This window comes from Salvia miltiorrhiza, chromosome 1 (assembly GCF_028751815.1).
Source record: "Salvia miltiorrhiza cultivar Shanhuang (shh) chromosome 1, IMPLAD_Smil_shh, whole genome shotgun sequence".
NCBI lineage: Eukaryota > Viridiplantae > Streptophyta > Magnoliopsida > Lamiales > Lamiaceae > Salvia > Salvia miltiorrhiza.
The window spans coordinates 40,219,530-40,240,898 of NC_080387.1; the positions used below are offsets into that span (position 1 = coordinate 40,219,530).

A 21,369-nucleotide genomic window follows, 5' to 3' on the forward strand; every position below is an offset into this window, starting at 1 on the left:
TGTGACTCTGTCTCCATTTTTGGTCCCCCAACAAAGAAAAAAGGGTAAATATCATATTAAACTTTGAACTATACCCGTTTTATCAAAAATACCCTGAAACTTTCGAAATGCTCTCTAAACCTTCAAAGTATCAGAGTTTTATCAAATGTATTCCACATCTTATTTTCGGCCACCAAAAACGTGACGTGGCTCGCCGGATGCCACAATGTAATTTAAATTCTATTTTTTTTAAACATGTCATTTTATACTTTTTTTAATCCATATCATTCTATATATCAAAATCCATCCTAAAAATTAAAATATATTCTCTTTTTTAGAATACATGGTAGTCTTCCCTTTTTAAAATCTCAAGCCCTAATTGAAGAAATAAAATCACGCAGTTGAAATTTTAAAAAAGGAAGACTATCGTGTATTTTAAAAAGGAGAATAGGTTTTAATTTTCAGGATGAATTTTGATTTGTAGAATGATATGGATTAAAAAAAGAGAATATAAAATGACATGGATTAAAAAAAAAATTAAATTACACCGTGGCATCTGGCGAGCCACATCATGTTTCTGATGGTCGGAAAAGAGATGCAGGATATATTTGATAAAACTCTGATACGAGGGTTTAACGAGCATTTAAAAATTTTTAAGGTATTTTTGATAAAAAAAGGGAAAATTGCACCTAAATACACAAACTTTGCCAAAAATCCATATTTGACGCGAAGTTAGAATTTTACATTTTAATACACCAACTTTCGTTGTTGTCCAAATTTGACACGACTTAATTCTTAAAAATTCAAAAAACAACCCATTTTTGTAAATGATTATACAAAGACCCACTTATGTTATAATTTGGGACATTTCAAAACAAGATATTTCTTTATGATGTTTTCTTTTAAACCATTTTAGGCGCGGATCAAAGATTAAAAGAAAACATCATAAGAAAATATCTTGTTTTGGTTTAAATGTCCCAAATAATAACATAAGTGGGTCTTTGTATAATTATTTACAAAAGGGGGTTATTTTTTGAATTTTTAAGAATTAAGTCGTGTCAAATTTAGACAACAACGAAAGTTGGTGTATTAAAATGTAAAATCCTAACTTCGCGTCAAATATGAATTTTTGGCAAAATTTGTGTATTTTCACGCAATTATCCCTAAAAAAAGAGTATAGTTCAATGTTTAATATCACAATCCTTTAAAAAAAAAAATTGAACTTGTGTGTGTAGCCGCCGGTTTTTTTTTGGCAGAATTGAACTCTTGCAAAAAATGGCTCAAAAAGAATAGTGATTAGTGAGAAGAACAATTTCCCTGCAAAAACCTTTTAAAACCCTCCAACTAAACTCGTTCAAATCCTCGCTCCCTTTCTCTCTATCTCGTTACTTCTGCTTTAGTTGCAGTATAGACTGAGGTAGAATTCATATTGCCTCTGCTAATTCTGCTGCTTGTAAAGCGTATCAAGCAATGGTTGGTCCAAAGTTCGACGAGCCCACCGCATCTCGTACCCAGGTATTCGTTTTTCCCGCATTCATTTCCTTCAACTTCTGGAATTGCTAGGGATTCATGTGTTATATCTATCAGTTGCTTGATACTAGAGCTATTTGCTTTGATTTTAGAAGGCGTTAGTTCGTTTGGCGTCGATTGATCCGATGGAGTTGTGCAATGAAGCTAAAGTAGAGCGGTGTAGGGCGACTAGGGATTTGAGAAGCTGCGGCCGCAATGTACAGAGGGTTCTTATTCCCTGCGGCCATGCTGCTTTGTGCGATGAATGCAGTCAAAGATGTGACGTTTGCCCCATTTGTCGAATGTCCCTGCCGAAGGGGGGAAATGAGCTCCCCCTTCGTCTTTATTACGAATGCATTGAGGCAGGTCTTATTTCTAAGAGGTGTGATGATAGATTGAGAGATAAAGAGGATACCGCCAATCAACTTGTTGCTGATGTTCAACGGTTGTATTCGCTCTTCGATGTCTCCTTGGAGAACAACCTAGTTTCGTTGATTTGCCATTGTATCCCTTCAGTGTTATATACGCTTTCTTATGTTGGAGTGAGGAGAAGTAGTTTGTTTATCCTCTTTTGTCCTAGGGTTTTGTTTGCCCCCCCACCCCGTTTATCAACATCATTGAAAATAAAATTTTCCCTAGATTGTAGCATAATTGTCTTCAATCAAAAGTTTTCCACGTTCATTTAATCATGGATGCTAACTATTTAGGATTCCTAAGGAGTTTAGGTGTTTTGAATTGTTATTTGTTATTTGAGAATTGAAGAAAAGTGGTTTAATGATTATCTTTTCTGTGGTGTAGTTAGTTTACTTTGTTCCATATATCTCCTTAATAGAACCATACAGATATTATGGATGTATGCATGGATGAAGGCGCTGTATCAAGTGATCCAGTTACTGCATTTTTGCTTGATGAGAAGGTTGTCAAAGACTGGTGCAGGCGGACTTTCAAAAGTATTTTGGAAGAACTCAAAGCAATATGTATCCTAAACTTTAAACCCTGTCTATTGTATAAATGATGACATATGCCACAAGTTCTTGTGAACCTTGACATTCATAATAGATAGTAAAACGGTATCAGAGATGAAAACAGAGTTAAGTTCTCTCCTGAAAAATTCTTCAAAGTTAGCAGGTCTGTCCAATGTTCTTGAAGTGTTGGAGTCTTCATTCAGAGGCTCTATTTCGGCAATCATTCAGGACCTTAATCATCTTCAAGAGAGTATATTGAAGACAAAACAGGTAAAAGTTCAAAGTTCTATAATTTGTCACCTTCATATTTTCTTTCTATTGTTTTATATCACCATTAGGATCTTCTAGAAGATTTTCTGTATATCGATGTAGTAGAAAATCATGTGGGTGGATATTTCTGCTGCATCTTGCTTTTCTTGGCCATTTTGTTCATTATATAACTAAATTTACTCAATGATTTTGTAATATACCAAAGCTGTTTATTTTTGGTTTAATACTTGTGTTACCTTAGCTAAACTTCTTTAACAAATATGTTTCTGAATATATATGTCCAGATGCATCAATCTGTGAAATTTAAGATTTTTAATTTTGAATCATGGCCTTGCTGAATCCTGTCTGCCTAACTGAGCTTTTAACAATCAATGTCTGTACAGCACCTGGAGATCATGGCTTGGTGCATTAGACATGAATTTTTGGAAAATGTGAGCTCAAGATTTTCTCATGCATCATGGCGTTCATCTGTTCATGAAAGGAAATCTGCAGCAATTTCCCGAGCATGGCCTGGTTTGGTTGCTGGTGTCTTGGGGTCTAGTGAAGGAAGTACATCTAGCCTCTTTGTTGAAGATGCACTTTCAAACCTTGAAACAGATCAAGGATGTGGTCACCAAGATGAAGGGGAATTAGCAATTTCATCATTGCTGACCAGTGGGGGAAATTCATTTTTTCTATCTAAGTTACAGGGATTGGCAGGATGCTACCCTTTTGAAAGTCTCCGAGCTGCTGTTGACTTGCTCTTTCTACAAGGAAATTCTAACTTGGTGGTTGCCAAGCAAGCTATTGTATCCTATCAAATTCAGAAGCTAGCTTGTTAGAATTATTCCTCATTTGATCATTTTTTTGGGTTAGAAGTGAAAAATTAAAGATACCATCTTTAAGGTTCTCTTTGCTGTATATAAGTACATTTTTGTCATTCCTTAACCTGTTGCGCAGTTCTTATATTTTCTCTTTGATCGGCACTGGACAATCCCTGAAGATGATTGGAGGGACATTGTTGATGATTTTGCTGTCACATTTTGTATAACCAGGCACTCTTTGCTGGAATCTTTTGTCTTCTATCTTTTGGATGACCACACTGATGAAGCTTTAAAGGTAGACAATTATCTTCAAAGTCTCTTTAGGTTTTATCCATTTCTTTAGTCAGCTATAGGAAATATGTAGGAAGACTTGATGATGTTTACCATAAGAATAATTGAGACACTATTGTGGATGAATATGCTATTGTTTTGTGATCTGTGCTGAAGATGTTAGAATACATGTTGGCTAATTTTACTATATTCTTTTCTCATTCTCTTCATTTGTTCTCTGTTTTTTACCATACGCCTGTTGTCCTATAAGCAATCATCAGCTAATTGTTCTCTGTTTTTGACCATATGCCTGTATAACAGTGCCCCTTTGGCTTTTACTTACCTGGCCGTCACTTTTTTAGCATATACTAGATTTACCGAGCTCATCAGAGAAACAATACTCCCTCCGTCCACGAAAAACATGCCACTTTGCTTTCGGCACGGGTTTTAAGAAAATGTGAGTAAAGTTGGTAGTGGAGTAAGGGTCCCACTTTAAATGTGAGTGGAGTTGTGTGGACCCTACTACTAAAAATGGAAGTGGCATATTTTTTGTGGACGGACGAAAAAGGAAATTGTGGCATATTTTTGGTGGACGGAGGGAGTATCAATTTTCTGCTGCGACTTATTTGACAAGAAAGAACAGTGAGGAAAATATATAAATATGATAGACCTTTGATGTCAAACATGGTAGCTAGAATTCATGTTAGTAATGAAATACACGAAGCATTGACTAGTATTATCATTAAAAGTTTGTTCTTTTCCCTCTTGAAATAATTAAAAGCATTTCCTTTGTCAAATATTCAGTTATGTAAAAACTGCAAACAAACCAATTTTTATATTAAAAGTTTTTCGATTTAGGGTCCTAAATTATCTACCAATCTAGAACCTAAAAGATAGAAACTATCAATGTAGAAACTCTATGATTGAAACTATCAATTTAAGACTAAAAGACCATGTATTTTTATTTTAGTTATTCTATTTTATAATTTGCACTGGAAGTCCTTCACTAAGTAAAAAAATACATGATAGTCTTAGATTGATAGTTTCAATCATTGGGATCATAATTGATAATTTTCATCTTTCGAGTTCTAGATTGATAGCTAACCTATCTTTCTGGCCCTAAATCGATGAAACTCCTAGTTTTAGTAGATTTCTCCAGCTAATACTATACTACATGTTTGTGTATTTTGCTACTTGAATGTATACTGGTTGTACTGATTGTTTTCACAAGTTGTAATTCTAGGAAGCATGCCGCCTCCTTCCTGAAATTGCAAGCCCACATATCCATCCTAAGGTTGCACAGACACTGTTAGAGAGACAGAATCCTGATGCAGCTCTTATGACACTGAGGTGGTCGGGGCGAGTTGGGGGAGCAACATTAGTTTCAATTCAGGAAGCTGTTACTGCTGTTAGGGTTCAGGTAGAGTGTGGACTTCTGACTGAGGCATTCATGTATCAGAGGATGATTTGTACAAAAGTCAAGGATAAGAAACTGAAAGATGCTTATGATGAAGCAAATGAACAGCTTAACAATTGGCTAGTCTGGTTAGAAATTTTGGTCTCTGAAATTTGTTGCCTTTGCATTAAGAGGAGCTTAGTGGATCGAATGATTGAGTTGCCCTGGAATGCTGATGAGGAGAAACATCTTCAGAAATGCTTGTTTGATGTAGCACAAAATGACCCTGCATCAACCGTGGGAAGCCTTCTTGTGGTTTTCCATCTACAGGTACTTGTGCTTTTTTATCGTGACTTCGTAGTTGTGGTTGCTATTCGTCTCTGTTAGCTTATGTTAGTACTTATTTCTGCAGCAGTCACCATTAAAAGACAACTAGATAGTAGTTCTACAGAAACATAACTTCTATCCTTATGGCAATCGCATGGGAAACAGCTGGCTAATATGAGGCTCTCATAAGCATTTATGATATTTGCATTCTATCATTCATTGTTCCTATTCTTACTTATGATTGATAGTACCAATAGTTCTTACTGAAGATCCATGAAACCTATGGCCAGTTCATGTATATAAGGAGTCCTGCTTGGCTTGCGCACTTGAAAATTTATACTGAAAAATATCTATGATTGCTTAGTTTGTATATTAGTTTCTTATACATGAGGCATGACCTATCCATCAACTCTTTATGTCTTTATTTGACACTTGCTGCATAGAATAGAATTTTTTTTATGAGAGTTTAAAGCAGTCACCAGCTACTTGGCATGATTTATCCTGTCTCAAACATGTACACATCTCTGTGGAGCTGTAGGGCAATCGAAAATCATTATGAAAATGATTTTGCACAATTGTTTAGAGTCTTATCTTCTACCTAAAATGTTTTCACTTTCCTTTAGTGCATGCTCCTTTAGCTCATAAGTTATTTTGCAATGTTCTCTAGAGAAATTGGTGCATAACAGAATTGATTAAGCAGTCTATCTAGAGAATCCTGATGAAGAAAGAAGAGTTTGATATTTTATCTGCGCCTAGATGGCCCTTAGAATGTGTATCGGGCCAATATCTGGTACTGGTAGTGGTAGAGAATGGGAAGAAAAAGGTTTTAGTCTTTTCCTTTTAACCATCACAATCTTGTTTTGTATCGTGAAGAAAGGTGGTGTATATTCTTTATTTAGCATGTAATATTCAAGAGAAGGGGTGGCACTCTCCTGATTTTAATTCCAATTTCTTTTGCTACTCCCTGTTTGAAGGGATTGAAAATTGTAGTTGAGTGGCTTTGCCCAACCCTCCTGGATAATGCTTCTACCTCCATTCTCTATACATGTCTGTCAATTCCTCACTTTAAATGCTGTATTCCAGTCTCCTACCAAGCGCACAGCTATTTTTTTTCTTTTTATTTTTCTTAGATAATTCTTATATCATATGCTTTACAACATAGTAATCTGATATTCTGATTTTTGAAACAAAATATAAAATCTATTTTGAGCTTCGGTTGGAATTCTGATTGCCATTGATGCTTTGCCAACCTTCAGGCTGAGCTTATCTGAAGTGAAAGTATGGTTTACTTGTCTCTGAGAAGCTAGCTGAAACATTCCAAAATGGCATAATTGAAGGCTGAAGCAAACTCAAACCGAATCATATTGAATTTCCAGATTTTAAGTCAGCAGTCAAATATAGTGAATTTGCATTTCCTTTAGCGGTTTTAAATATTATACGTGTTGAATTATGCTATAATGGAGAAGGCTTTCAGTTTTTATAATTTCCTGTATCAATTATGATAAGTCTGACTGAATAACTCGCTGCATTTTATGGGTTGAGTGCTTGTATCTTCAATTAGCTATTTTTAAGCCATGTTTGACATTGTAACTCTGATATTCAGTTTTTGGAAGCTAAATATAAAAACTAGGGATTCATGCTCACTCAAAGATATTTTAGGAAAATGTGATAAGATGAAGGCCAAAATATAGTTCTTATCATCATTATTTTTGCTAAAGAAAATAAAAGGAGACCCAGGCGTCACCACTGGGCTGTCTAGCCGACATTTGATCCCTCATGAAGGGCAGCTAGGTCCCGCACTCTCACTAGCCTGCATATATTTAGTTTATTCAGTGATTAGATCTTGTGCGCCTAAGACTCAGTATCTGGTCCGTATCTGATCTGTCCTTATATATTGCAGAGATATCGATATGTTGAAGCATACCAAGTGCACTGTAAACTTCAGAGTATGGAGGAAGATTTCATTTCAAAGCATCAGAATGAAGAAATGTCCCACAAAGTAAAACTATTGAATCATTGGAGGAAGACATTAGTTGTAAGTTCTCTTTATTATTTAACTTCTTAAATAGTACAATATGATGTTTTTAATTATGTAGTAACGAATGAGAGCTGGAAAAACTGCAAGATATTTGATTGATAACTGAAGATTTCTAGAATATTTTGCTATCTGTATTTTGGTTATGATATGCTAAATAGTCAATTTGCTACTAGGACGGGCATCTGTTTGAGGTGGGGATTTATAATTTCCAAGTACCTTTTGCAATTGTTTTTACATATTAAATTACTAAATGTTGTAAAAGGTGCTAGATGCTACGTAGGCAGCACAGCACAGTCAGACTTAGTGCCTGATAGGGGCCTAGGCAGTGATAGATGGTGCATAAACATTGTAAAGCAAGGCCTTCTCAGGAAAAGAACTGGGGGCATCCTACAACATTGTCTTTTGGTTCTATCTCAAACTTTAACATAGTCTGATAATACAGCAGATTTAGACAATACAAGAAATAATTCCTTTCATTGGCTTGCATAATTCCTTGGATTGCTGGATGTGGTTTGACTATAGCTGCTGCTTTGGGCTGAGATAACTTACCTAAAAAAACTATACTGCTGGACTAAATTAATGAAAAGAATGATATCACTAAATATTAGAAGCACCATTTTGGGAGTAAAATGCTGACATCGAAATTTAAAAATGTGGTCTCTAAAAACAGATACTAGTGAACCATTACTAAAAATGATTTCACAAGCTATATATAGTACTTACTGAGATTCGGCAAGCTTTGAGATGTCCATCTCATATTTGGATGTCAGAAGATAGTTCTTAGTTTGGCTAACAATATTTACTGGGTAGAAATTGGAATGTGCGACTCTTTTACCTGTTCCTTTTTATTATGTTTTTTTGTTCTGGCATACCGATTGTCTGTTAAAGTCGAGCAGCATGTTTTTCCTTTTTCATATTCAATTCTCCTCTTATCATATGCTTCACTCCTTTGGTTTTACTTTTGTAACCAACGGTGTACCCTGGTGGAACTGGAAGGTTGTGCTCGTGGACTCTGTGGTTGTAATACTTAATATAACCATTTTTTGGTTTTCCCTTTGCAGGACCAAAGTGTTGATTTGTTGCCGGATGTCGTCCAGCAACAACTAAAGAACGGAAAGTTACCCGAAGTTGAGGCTTTTTATGGCGAACACAATATTCCACCAGAATCAAAACTTCCAACAGTGCCGGAACCAATCTTGGGCAATTTGTTGTTTAAAGTCCCCGACCAATGGGAGGCCAATGGCTTTGTACATCATCAGCCTTAATCAGAATTGCCAACTTTGTCTAATTGGTATGCAAATTCCTCTTGTATTCTTTGCTTTCGTTACCGACGGAATGAGGCTTCACCAAGAAACCATGCCCGGGTGCAGTTTTGTATGAGATAACATTTTGTGCCACATTTGAGATCAATCATATTAGCAACTGTAATACTACTTCTCATGTTCTTTTTCTTTCATTTTTTTTATTATTCTGGAGTTGGGTAATATTTCCTATGTAATGAGTGCGGAATTGGGGAATTTAATATATAAGCGGTATGCAGAAATAATTGGTATAAGCAGTTGAAATAATCTCAAGTGGCTTTCACAATACGATGGAATCAACGACTGGATCAGTGTCAAATTCATGACAAGATAATGTTTTATTTGACTACTTCTTCAAGGACTTTGAGCTGCTTCTACCTCTTATTTCTTGCCTTATTATCTTCTATCGGCGTTTGGTTTGGTGGATGAGATAGATAGGATTGATAAGAGTGATAGGATTGGAGGAGTGATTAAATAATCCACCCACCTTTGGGGTGATAAATAATCATTCAATTACATGATTAGATACAAGCCGAATTATCAAGCACGAGTCCAATAATGCAAATCAAACACTTGATTAAGGTGGATTATTTTATCAATCATGCCTTACCACTCAAGTCAAACACTTCCGTAGTAAATTCTTCCACATATCTTTTATTTGATCCTTTCATTCGGTAAATTAGACATTTTGAATGATATTTTTATGTCAATTGAGAACTGAGATCATATAAAGAGAGAATATTGAGACTGTAGGTTTTTAAAAATTAATAGACAAAGAACAACAGAAAAGTTGAGAAACTGTGTAGGATGGTGTAGAAAGTTTGAGACCATGTGTAAGACATTTGGAATGTGAGAATAATCCATATTTATAAGCAAAAATTAACTTAATCAATTCATTTTAAAGTGACTCATCGCTGTCAATCTTGTCATTTATACACTAACACAAAAAAAAAAAAAAATTGGAACTAAAAAAAAACAAACAAAAATAGATAAAATAAATGAAAAAAAGAAAAACTAAAGAAAATCGGTTAAATTTAAAAATAAGAGAGAAGAGAGAAAATTATTTTTATAATTTAATATTTTAAATTTATTTTTACATATCATATATATGAAATTAAATCTCTTATCATAATTTTATTTGACAAAATCCCCCATACACTCTGACCTACACTACGTGCGGGTTGGTTGGCTCAAACCCGATCGGATCCGACCGACATTCTGACTCATGGAAATCCTTTATAAAAATGTGACAGTTTGTTATGCATAAAGGTGACAGTTGTTATGAATAGAGAGACATTTTATGATAAAATTAGCTTTGTATTTTAAATAAAAGCAACACTTCTTATGTTTAAAAGTAACATTAAAAAAAATAATAGTTCTTATCAATAAAAATGATAATATTTCAAATGAAAATAACAATTCTTATGATTAAAAGGGATAGTTTTTTTTTTTTTGAGGAAAAAAGGGATAGTTGTAAAAGTGTAGTTTATTGTTAATAAAATGACAATATTGATGAGTAAAAATAATAGTTCATACATACTCCCTCCTCCCACCTTTTTGTATCCACTTTTAGTAGTAAATACTACTAAAAGTGGATACAAAAGCTGGGACGGAGGGAGTATAAAAATAAATAGATTAAATCATGGTAGGGTTACAAATCAAACCAAACCCGAGTCTAGAGCAAGTTCACCCACATCCACCATGTAGTGGAACGCACCAAATGCGCATTTCTTTTTTTGATTGATATTTTTCATATTTTATTATTAGTTAAAATTAATTTTTAAAAAAAGTAAAACAAGAAAAGAAAAACAAAGAAAGAAAAGCAAAACATATTTCTTAAAATATATGTGTTTGGCTGCGCGCACAGATTGCTTGAGGGCGTGCACACATCAGCTACAACGAGAAGACACGAAGCTAGAGGAGAACAAGCAAGACGCGAAGCTTCTTGTTCGATCCACGTGAGGAAGGCCAATGGAGAGATTGAGAACAAGGTTCGCTCGATCACACAAGAACAATGACAACTTTCATCTTCTCTTACACTCAACGAAGTCGTCTTTAACAATTAAGGCGAAGGAGGTTAAGAAGCCAAAGACTGGGCTTGCCATGATCGGCTTTCGTGTGTGGGTTTGGGCCTCCAAGGACTTTGGCCAAAATAAAACTTACAATCTCCACTATTGGCACAATCGTCGTGCAAAAACGAGGACTATGGGATTCATCAATCATCATTGTCAAAATCCCTAGAAAATTGCACACAATACAAGGGAAAAAAGTGAGCTCTAACCACACAGATCACAGTGTAAACTAACCGTGTTCAAACATCTACGAATCACACAAGATAAAATATCAAGCAGAATACACAAAGAATACTAAGATTATCAAGATCTAAAAATCCTGTAAGATTACACAGATCAAAGGGCCAAAAAGATAGCACACAATTAAACATTCACAAAAATCAAACATGTAAAGTCACAAAGACAATACTAACAAACCAAAAGAGCAACATAATGGTCAAACACATAGATACAAAAAAAATATTTAGATCACAAAGATCACAAAAACTAAGAGGGGTGAAGAACTCCACCTCAAAGTAAGCAGTATCATAAGACGGACTAAAACACACGCCGATCAAAGTCTTTTTCAACTTGGATGTCATCCACACAGTTAGCAAGGGAGACATGCATGTTGTTACATATTTTAGCTATAAAAGCAATCAAGGATCATTTCACAATCTTCATCAGACCCTTTCCCCACCTACCTTTTAACCCACCACTCTATAAGGCGGAATAAGACATAAGGTTGTAACACAAATAAGACACATAACATACTTCAAAGCGAAAACATATTCAAACTCAAACTTAAGACACACATCACCAATGCCAACAATATGACACTTTTCACCATTAGCCATAGACACATAACCATTACTAACATTATTAAAGTTTGAAAACAAATTTTTAAACAGCGACATATGAAAAGAGAAATCAGAATCTACACGTCATTCACTTTCACACAGACAATCAGAATGCATAATTTCAACAAGTTGTTATCACATGCCCCAACCACCGAAAATAAATCACCCATGTTATCACTACAAGAAGCCAAGTTAGCATGCTCATTTTGCATATCGCCATCTGAACTAGAACTACAACGTAACTAGAGCTAGAGCAAGGAATATATTTAATCAAATGCCCCGGTTTATCACAGTTATAACATTTCTTAGTCCTCAACTTATGAGACTTTTTCTTCTTGTTTTTTAATATCACAATTCTCTTGGTTACTAGCATGCTTTTGAGACCTATATTGATCTCTCTCATTCACATGCATAACATTTGTTCAGATTCCCAAAACGAGAATGTAAACTCCCAACCATTTATGCATACTTGTTCAATTTATCTCTCTCAACTTGGATCCCATTAGACGAGCCTCATAAAATTTTAATATAAATAGGATGAATTAGTAGATCTTCCACACATAGAACACGTAGGGCTTTGAATCCAAATACATTTCCTACAATGGAAGTAAACATGTTGGGAATCTGAGATGAAGATTATTATGCATTTCCACGACACCCTTGACCCTCTCCGACAACTCCACACTGTAGCTATAACAAGAAGACACGAAATTGAAGGAGAACAAGCAAGACACAAAGCTTCTCTTTCGATCAAGGGAGAGATAGAGAACGAGGTTCACTCGATCACACAAGAATAACGACAACTATCTTCTTCTCTCTCACTTAGAGAATCAGCCGCACACATTCTGAACTCACACTCTCTCATTTAGCAATAAGGGGAAATGAGTTTAAGAAGGCGAAAAATGGGTTTGCCAACATGGGCTTTGGTGTGTGGATTTGGGCCTCGAATGACTTGGGCAAAAATAAGACTTACATGTGCTTTTTGCAAGTTCTTGTATAATGATATCTTAATTTGTAAATTTATGATAAGAAAATAAAAAATAAAAGAGAATGAAAAATATTTCATAATTTCTAAGGTAGAAAATCATATAAAAATATTATCACTTCAATATTTTATGATAATATTTTTATAAATTGAAATAAAAATAATAAAATAGGAGTTGCACAGGAAATTTTTCTATCCTATCAATTGAAAAATATCTATTCTACAAAACATATTAAAAAAGAAAAAATAATAAAAATATATATTTCCACTATTTTCCATTAAAAAAATGCCACCATAAATTCATTACCAAATGGCCATCCCTAGTTGAAAAATGTGGATCAAACGTGAGAATAAGCTCTCTCTCTCTTTTTTTTTTTTTTTTTTTCTGTCATTTGGTGGGCCCAAATTAGATGGGCTTCTTCATCGTATGGGAGACTACAATATGATGTTAAGTTTTGGACCTGTACCTTTCTTCAAGAACCCAACTATTCAGGACCTTTAAAAAATTGTTGAAATAGATGATTGATGTTATTCAATATTACATAATTAACCGATTTAGATTATATAAAGAATGGTATAAAATCGTGTCACACATACACATATAGTATAGTACATTTATCATGTTCGGAACTTATAAGATATAATATAGTAATCTTCTAAAAATAACTTGGTCTTGCAAACCAAATAGTTGCGATTAAATGAATTAACGATTTTGGGATATAATTTTTGTCCATTGCACTTTTGAAGTATTATTGGAGTTGTTTTTATGGCTTAAACATCTACTTACAACTATTATTTCAAAATCATTTTCTCCTAGATCCTTCCTTTTCTTTATACACAATATACAAAGAGAGTTATCAAAATAATAAATGATTTCAAGATTAAGTTAGATTCTCTGGAATTTTTAAATAACAAAATTAGTAATTAAATTATATGAAACTATAATTATTTCGGGAAGAAAAATAACAGAACAACTTTCATTCTAAATTATCATTAAAAAAAAGAAGAAAGAATCAAGAAAAGTGCCAAAGAATATCATAGCTGAGATAGCTTCTCATCATTTGGACAAAGGAAATCATTAGGTGGTTCGATGCAATCATAATATTCTTATGAAAATGATAATGACCCACTAATTAAATCAATATGGTCGTATCTGCTCATGTTAATCATTCCCATAGTCATATTTATATTCAAACCTATCAAACATGCTTTGCTTCAATCATGATCTTCTATCGCATTCTAGTATGACATTGCTCATTGTATTCGTAGATGATTGACATGTAGCGGTATTAAAAATTCAAAATTTAAGATTTTATATAAGAAAAAATACATCATAATACGGAGCAATTTCAAACATTTAGGATTGCAATACGTACTTGGTCTATGTATGTACAAATTGTGAATAGAAAATCTAAACACTTTAATTTCAATAAAAATGATATGTTTGAAGGTATGCAAAGAGGGGCAAAGTTGTGAAGGAAAAAGCGTTGGGAAGAAAAGGGGAGCATTGCACGTGGGAAAGTAGTGAGGAAATGATTAAGAAGTAATTAAAGGTGGTATTTGAAGTAAAGATTGTGTAGTTAGGATGTTAATAATAATAAAATCACATGGGGGGTGGCCAGATTGGCAGTCACATGGGCCAGATATGTAGGCCCGCGTTACACACGAATGCGAAACCAAAGCTGGCCCACTCAAAATCCTCTTTTATCCTTCTTTCCTGCTAACTGCTAATACCCTCCACATGCTGCCCACGTGTGCCTAAGTTGACTGGTCCGCATTTTCATCTATATAATTTCACCCTAAAAATACTTTCTAATTTTTAACTTAAAATAAATTTTTATTTTAAAATAATTATATATATATATATATATATATATGAACAAAATAATTATATCTAACGAACAAGATGTATATACTCATAAAAAACAAAATTTAAAAAATTGATAATGAATGACATATATATTGATGAACAATGCAATATATATTGATGAACAATGCAGTATATACTGATTAATAGTAAAATTTAAAATATTCTGCTCCCTCCAGGATTCGAACCCTGCGAAAAAAATTCTTTCTCCAGATACAATATCAGTCATAGGATTGATAAAATAAACGCATCAGATCGTGCCCTAGATCTCACTAAAATTAGGAGGTCTCATTGGAGCGGCCCCCTATATATATATATATATATATATATATCTGGAGAAAGAATTTTTTCGCAGGGTTCGAATCCTGGAGGGAGCAGAATATTTTAAATTTTGCTATTAATCAGTATATACTGCATTGTTCATCAATATATATTGCCTTGTTCATCAGTATATATGTCTTATTCATTATCAATTTTTTAAATTTTGTTTTTCATGAGTATATACATATTGTTCGTTAGATATACGTCTTATTCATTGTCCTCAGTATTTCACGAAAAATAAGGGGTCTCACTGGAGCGCGCCCCTATATATATATATATATATATATATATATATATATATATACACACACACACACATAGAAAAAGTTTGAAATCAAAATTCTTATTTTCAGCCATTTAATCGTAAAGATCTACGATGGTCGATGGATGCATCATCATGATTAATGAATGAATCACTTGGGTTTGAATTTTATAAGGAGCAAAAATTCTATTTTTTTTAAGTGTAACTTATATGACAATTATAGTAATTTTATATGTTCAATTCGGTATTCTCACATTCTCATGAAAAATAAGAGCTGTATCTCTAATAAAAACTAAGAGCTTCTTGATTTATTTTGATACATCGGTTACAATTGACAACCAAATCTTGATTGAACTTTTTGCAAATTGCGTATTATTCATGCCTGAATATTGCATAATCAGTATAGTTATGCGAAACGTTGGTGGAATTTGAATCTAATTTAGACTTTTTTATCTTATAAAAACTTACCCTAATACGAATGGAATTGAATTGTATTGTATTTTGTTTTGTTTTATTTTTTGATTGGATAAACATATAATTTGAAGGCAATGCGGCGATTTATTCGAATATAAGAACTTTGACCTCAAATATTAATTGATCAACCATAAACCTAGGGGTGAGTAAAATCGGACCAAAACCGACGGACCGGACCGAATCGGTCGGTTTCGTCGGTCCGGGCCGGTTTTGGTCCAGTGAATGGTCCGGTCCGGTCCCATTTTCATGGACCGACTTATGGTCGGTTTGGTTTCGGTCCGGAGGAGGCCAAAGCCGATGAAAACCGGACCGAACCGAATATATATATATATATATATATTAAATATATATTTAATATTTTTATTAATATTATTAATATTTTAATTATTTCTAATATTCTAAAACCCTAATTCTCTAATATTTTAATTATTTCAAATATTTTTATTAATATTATTAATATTTTAATCATTAATATTATTAATATTTGAATTATTGTTGTTAAACAAGTTAAAATATGTGTAAAAATGTGATTTTTGGATTAATTTCGCAAACTGCCCAGTTTTTTCGGTTTTGGACCGAATCGGACCGAGAACCGACGGCGGTTTCGGTCCGGTTCCGGTTCAGTCCTAGCGTTTACGCGGTCCGATTCGGTCCTAAAAATCTTAGAAATTCGGTCCTCGATTTTGTCGATCCGGTCCGGAACGACTGCTCACCCCTACATAAACCAATAGACACATTATATTTTATTTTGTTAATGTCATGTATGAAATAAGTACCAACTAGTTATCTAATATGATCTACTTTGAATGTGTTTTGCTAAACATGAACAAGAGTCGAACTACAAAGCTATTTGTTCATAAGATATCTAACTCATGAAATCAATCGAGTAATATAATAAAATTTTTATAATAACTTCTAATAAAATTATCTTAGGTCTAACTCATGTGGCAAAGTTGAGACACTTAATTAAGGACTTTTTTTATGAGAGATTTTGGGTTCAATCCCGACTTTTTTTTGTTCAAGGTTTTGGGTTCAATCCCGCCTGCACGCGGTGTACTTTCCCACCTTTGTGTGAATAATGGTTCAACCTGCTTGCGGTATTTTTTCACTTTTATATAATGTAGATGACTTATTTGACTATATAATAGATACCTCTTGTAATTTGTTTTTTTTTAAAAAAAACTTAATTTGATTAAATGACATTCTAAGATATATAAAATGCGGAAAACACTTATGATGATTGAGATTAAACTAATTGAAATTCATTTCATTTCAATTTTTCATTATCTCTATTTTTTTTCTCTATTCTTATAAAGAAAATCAATAATGATTCATCATCGTGGTAACTCGAATTCGTAATCTAATAATTGAAAAGCGTCTTAATAATTGAGTTGCACTTTATTGTCTCATTATCTCTATTTAATATAGTTCCATTTTCATATAATCAAGCATCTTGTAATAATAAAAAAGCCTAAAATAAGTAATTCTAAAGTATTTTTCATGCAATTATATATTCTTTTCCGTTCATGAAATATCTTTCTATTTTCCTTTTTTGTTCGTCCACAAAATTAATTTCTATTCCTTTTTTTTTAATTGGAATTATTTTCTACTCCTTATTTGGACACAACTTGCTAACTATTACACTTAAAATTTCCACATACTTACATATATTGTCACTATTAATAGACCAATCATTTTTTATTACTATTAATTAGCACCATTTTTTTTAACTCCACTCATCAAATACACAATTAAATTTTCTTAAAACCCACACCGAGATTATTAGGAAGATGTTTCGTGGATGGAAGAAGTATAAGGTAGCTGCGACATCAATATTGTCGCAATATAATTTAGATGAATAATAAACTTGAAAATATTAAGGAATATATTTCTTTTACAACTAGTAAAATAAAATAATATACTTGAAATTAAATATTTTTCTTCATTTTTACAACAATCGCAACAAGCACTTGATTGTTGATAGAGGGGAGATCTCATGCAAATCGCATCAACATCTTAAAAACTCAAATTACAGTTACAATATTATTTCTAAAATGATACAAATTTATATCCAAATTTTTGATTGGTTGCAATGAGGAAATTTTGGGGAAAATGAAAGAGTGGTGCGTGCTTTTGAATAACAACGACAACCTAAAAGGGCAGAAAAGGAAAATGAGTTTTCGAATTGGAGCATTGACCGGATCCAGCAAAGGGGTTTGACCAGATGCGCACGTGTGGTTACACGTATGCTACACGTGTGCCATGCTGTAGTTGGGCTGTTATGGGAATGCTGCTGGTGGAACCACCTAGGATGCACATGACTCCTAATCATGTTGTTTCCAACTTGTTACTTTTAATTACCATTTAATTTAATTAACTACCCTCCTAACTGCATATCATTACCCATTATAATTTCTCTATTTAATCCCATTATTTAAACCATTATTGTATTAACGAACTGTACTTGAGACTCAATTGTCGAATCTTCACCCTTATTCATAAATAATTAGTATGTTACTTCCTCCGTCCCACCATTTTAGTCCCCTCCCACTTTTCACACATATTAAGAAAATGCATTTAATTTTTATATTTTTATCTTTTATACCCTTATTTATTATTTTCACACATCATTTTCACATTTAAGTGAAGCATTAAATAAGGTTAATTTAGTAAAAACAATATTTTTATATAGTATTAATTAGAAAAGTGGACTATCTTTTTGGGACATCTTAAAATGGAATAAGGGACTAAAACGGTGGGACGGAGGGAGTATTTAATACTCCCTCCCTCCATTTCTATAAAAGGCTTAAAATTTTTCGGCACGAGAATTAAGGAAAATATGTAAATTTGTTAAAAAATAATAGGGTTCACATATTTTAAAAAATTAATTTTTTTCATTTATAAAAACAGACCACTTATAGTGAGACGATCCAAGATGGAATACATGTCACTTTTAATGTAACGGAAAGAGTATTAGCGATTATTTATATATTTTGTTTATTAATTTATTTATTTTTTGTAAGTACTGCAACTTTTTTAGTGTTTTAGATGTTATTCGATGTCTACTGTGGGCATGTTTTGTACTATTAAGATTTGTAATACCAAAATATTTATGAGAAAGCTCTGAATTGGATGAATCGTTGATCGAGACACATAGGGAAATTTTGATGTGATTTTCTCTTCACAATTTGACGTGAAGTAGCCAGTAAGAGTCAATTTACAAAATTGACCTTAAACGCATGTGACTATTTTTTTTTATCTAGTCCTTAAAATCTGTATTAATTAGACTATTGTTGGGAGGAATTAAAAGTTTTTAAATGATGTAGTGTAGTGCCTTTGGGAAGCCTACAAAGGTATTATAATGATGCATGCTCGATATAATTAAAACCTAAGCAACTTGTAATAATAAAGTAATAGGGGTTGCAATGATGATTGATATGAGGCATTGTTTGAATAAAATAATTTCAAAGCTTGTAGTAGTTTAATTTAGGTGGTGCTACACATGAAATCCGGAATGATGTGCGTGGATGCTCTGTCAAATCCATTCAAACTCTATTCTTTCCATGCTACATAATATTAAATGTAAACATGCATATTTTTTTCAATTTCTTTTTAAAGAAGTTTATAGATAAATTATTATTACTTTTGAACAGCGTCGTGTATTTAAATATCCATATTCACATAATATCTTTTTCTTTTTCCGATTTTTGTTGCTTTTGACTTTTTTTCTTTTTTGAGATATTTTAGTTACATGTGGTTTCCAAGCAATATATTAACGTGATTTTTTAAATTTATTAATCATTCTTACAAGAAAAAAGAAACAAAAAAAGTTTATGCACAATGATCTTTCTTTGCTTTGTAATTTTTTTTTTGTTTTTGTTTTTGTTCAATTTTGTATCTAATGACTGTGAAATTAATTTAAAGCTATAATTATATACATTAAAGGGTGTCATTCAAGAATGAAATTGATAGGTACCCTCAAAGAAAAAGAATGAAATTGATAAGTGATGTGTAATTTCCAAATGCAAAGAATGAAAATAAGACAAATGCAAATAATGAAAATAAGACATTAAAATAGAATTCAACACCATCACGTTATTTTTTAGGGTAACACTATCACGTTATTTAATAAGCTATATTCAAAGACGATCGTTTGTATATATATTTATATATAGGGGAAAGTTTCGATGAGATTCCTTATATATGGTAAGATTTTAGATTGATTTATAAGCGTTGATTTAATGTATCATATGACTGATATTTATTTGGAGGGGGGGGATTTATTTGAATTCGAATTCTGGAGGGAACGAAAATTTTAATAATTTTTTTTAATATCGTTGTTCAATACTATATACTGTCTTATTAATCACTATATACAACATACCAATAGTTTTATTGAACGTTTGAGGTTCGAATCCTGAACTGCGAGATTTTCAACAAATACGTTTGTTCATAAAAAATTATTAACATGCTTATCACAGTTATTGATATGTTCATCAAATCTGGACACAAGATTTATTCTTAATTATTGACCGTTTGATTCGAATCTTGGAGGGAGCGAAAATATATTTACCATTTTTTGAATATCGTTATTCATCACTATATACTGCATTATTCAACACTATATATTGTCTTATTCATTATACTCATGGTCTCACGAAAAATAACAATCTCACTAGAACCTACCCATATATATATATAGGGATCCAATCAAAATGACCAAATGTGGTGAGAAATGAAAATGAATTTGAAACGTCAAATATTCAAAACCTATAGTTGATATTAATTTTTATTCAAATTTATCATGTAAAAGGAAAATAATGAATAAGCCAATATAAATCTACGAATAAGTCGCTTGTAATGCATGAATAACCATTCAAACATGGGTTCAAATCTTGGAGGGGAACAAAAATTTCACCATTTTAACTGAATACGCTATTTATGCATTATAAACATCTTAATTACTCATAAATTTATATTGACTTATTTGTTATTCTCATTTCTCGCGAAAATAGTAATTTTCATTATAACCATGTATATATATGGTGTGGTTATAGTGAGAATTATATATTTTTTTAGAACGTGAGAACCAGTATAATTAACGCATCCGTTGTAAATATTAATGCATCCGCTGTTAAAATTAATGCACTCGTTTTCTTCGACTACTTGATGTGTCCGTTGTAGTATTTCTTCGACTAATTTCTTATGATTATGGATTTCAACTGAATTTTCCCTCACTCTTTCACACACACTCGTTTCAAGGGACGATTACACCCATTTATGGGGTGGGTTTTAAACTAAAAAATTGCCCAATGAGCCCTATCCACTAATCCATCAGCCTTTGAACACATAATTGGACCCGTGAAGTAAAAGTAAAATGCAGCCTTTAAATGCTGCCGCAACAATAGAAAAATGCAACAATTAAATAGAAAACATTATAAGAAGGTGAAAAACTTCAAACAACTATATATTACGAGATAGAAAAATATTCTTCAGATAAAAATAAAAAATAAAAAAATAGTCGCACATAAACTGTAGCCGGCGTCACTAGCTGCAGGTGACAAATTGGCGGCGGCTAGTGCATCCGGCTAAGATTTTTCGGCGGCTAGTTTTGTGGTTAGCTCGAAAATATTGTGGTGTTCATAATATATGAGTTTCAAAGTTTTTCATCAAAAATTGTCTATTATTTTA

At 32.8% G+C, this 21,369-nt stretch overlaps 1 protein-coding gene across 2 annotated transcripts; it reads left to right on the forward strand.

Annotated features, from left to right (window-relative positions):
* The first annotated feature begins 1,221 nt into the window (after positions 1-1,221).
* LOC131015348 (E3 ubiquitin-protein ligase HOS1-like) lies at positions 1,222-8,990 on the forward strand. Of its 2 annotated transcripts, none has more exons than XM_057943725.1 (9): positions 1,222-1,494; positions 1,602-1,992; positions 2,331-2,465; positions 2,548-2,723; positions 3,107-3,511; positions 3,663-3,821; positions 5,040-5,522; positions 7,420-7,554; positions 8,619-8,990. In XM_057943725.1, exons 1-9 carry the CDS (start codon positions 1,450-1,452, stop codon positions 8,820-8,822), a joined length of 2,133 nt encoding a protein of 710 aa, XP_057799708.1. In that variant the 5' UTR covers positions 1,222-1,449; the 3' UTR covers positions 8,823-8,990. The 2 variants fall into 2 exon arrangements, with proteins under 2 accessions (XP_057799708.1, XP_057799716.1); XM_057943733.1 differs by having other exon boundaries at positions 1,605-1,992.
* Positions 8,991-21,369: the final 12,379 nt, after the last annotated feature.

Excerpts from the sequence above, each read along its gene's own strand:
- LOC131015348 (XM_057943725.1), top strand. The coding sequence starts at position 1,450 with ATGGTTGGTCCAAAGTTCGACGAGCCCACCGCATCTCGTACCCAG. Across the intron at positions 2,466-2,547 it reads GGAAGAACTCAAAGCAATAT|ATAGTAAAACGGTATCAGAG; the intron begins GTATCCTAAACT and ends CATTCATAATAG. Across the intron at positions 7,555-8,618 it reads ATTGGAGGAAGACATTAGTT|GACCAAAGTGTTGATTTGTT; the intron begins GTAAGTTCTCTT and ends TTCCCTTTGCAG.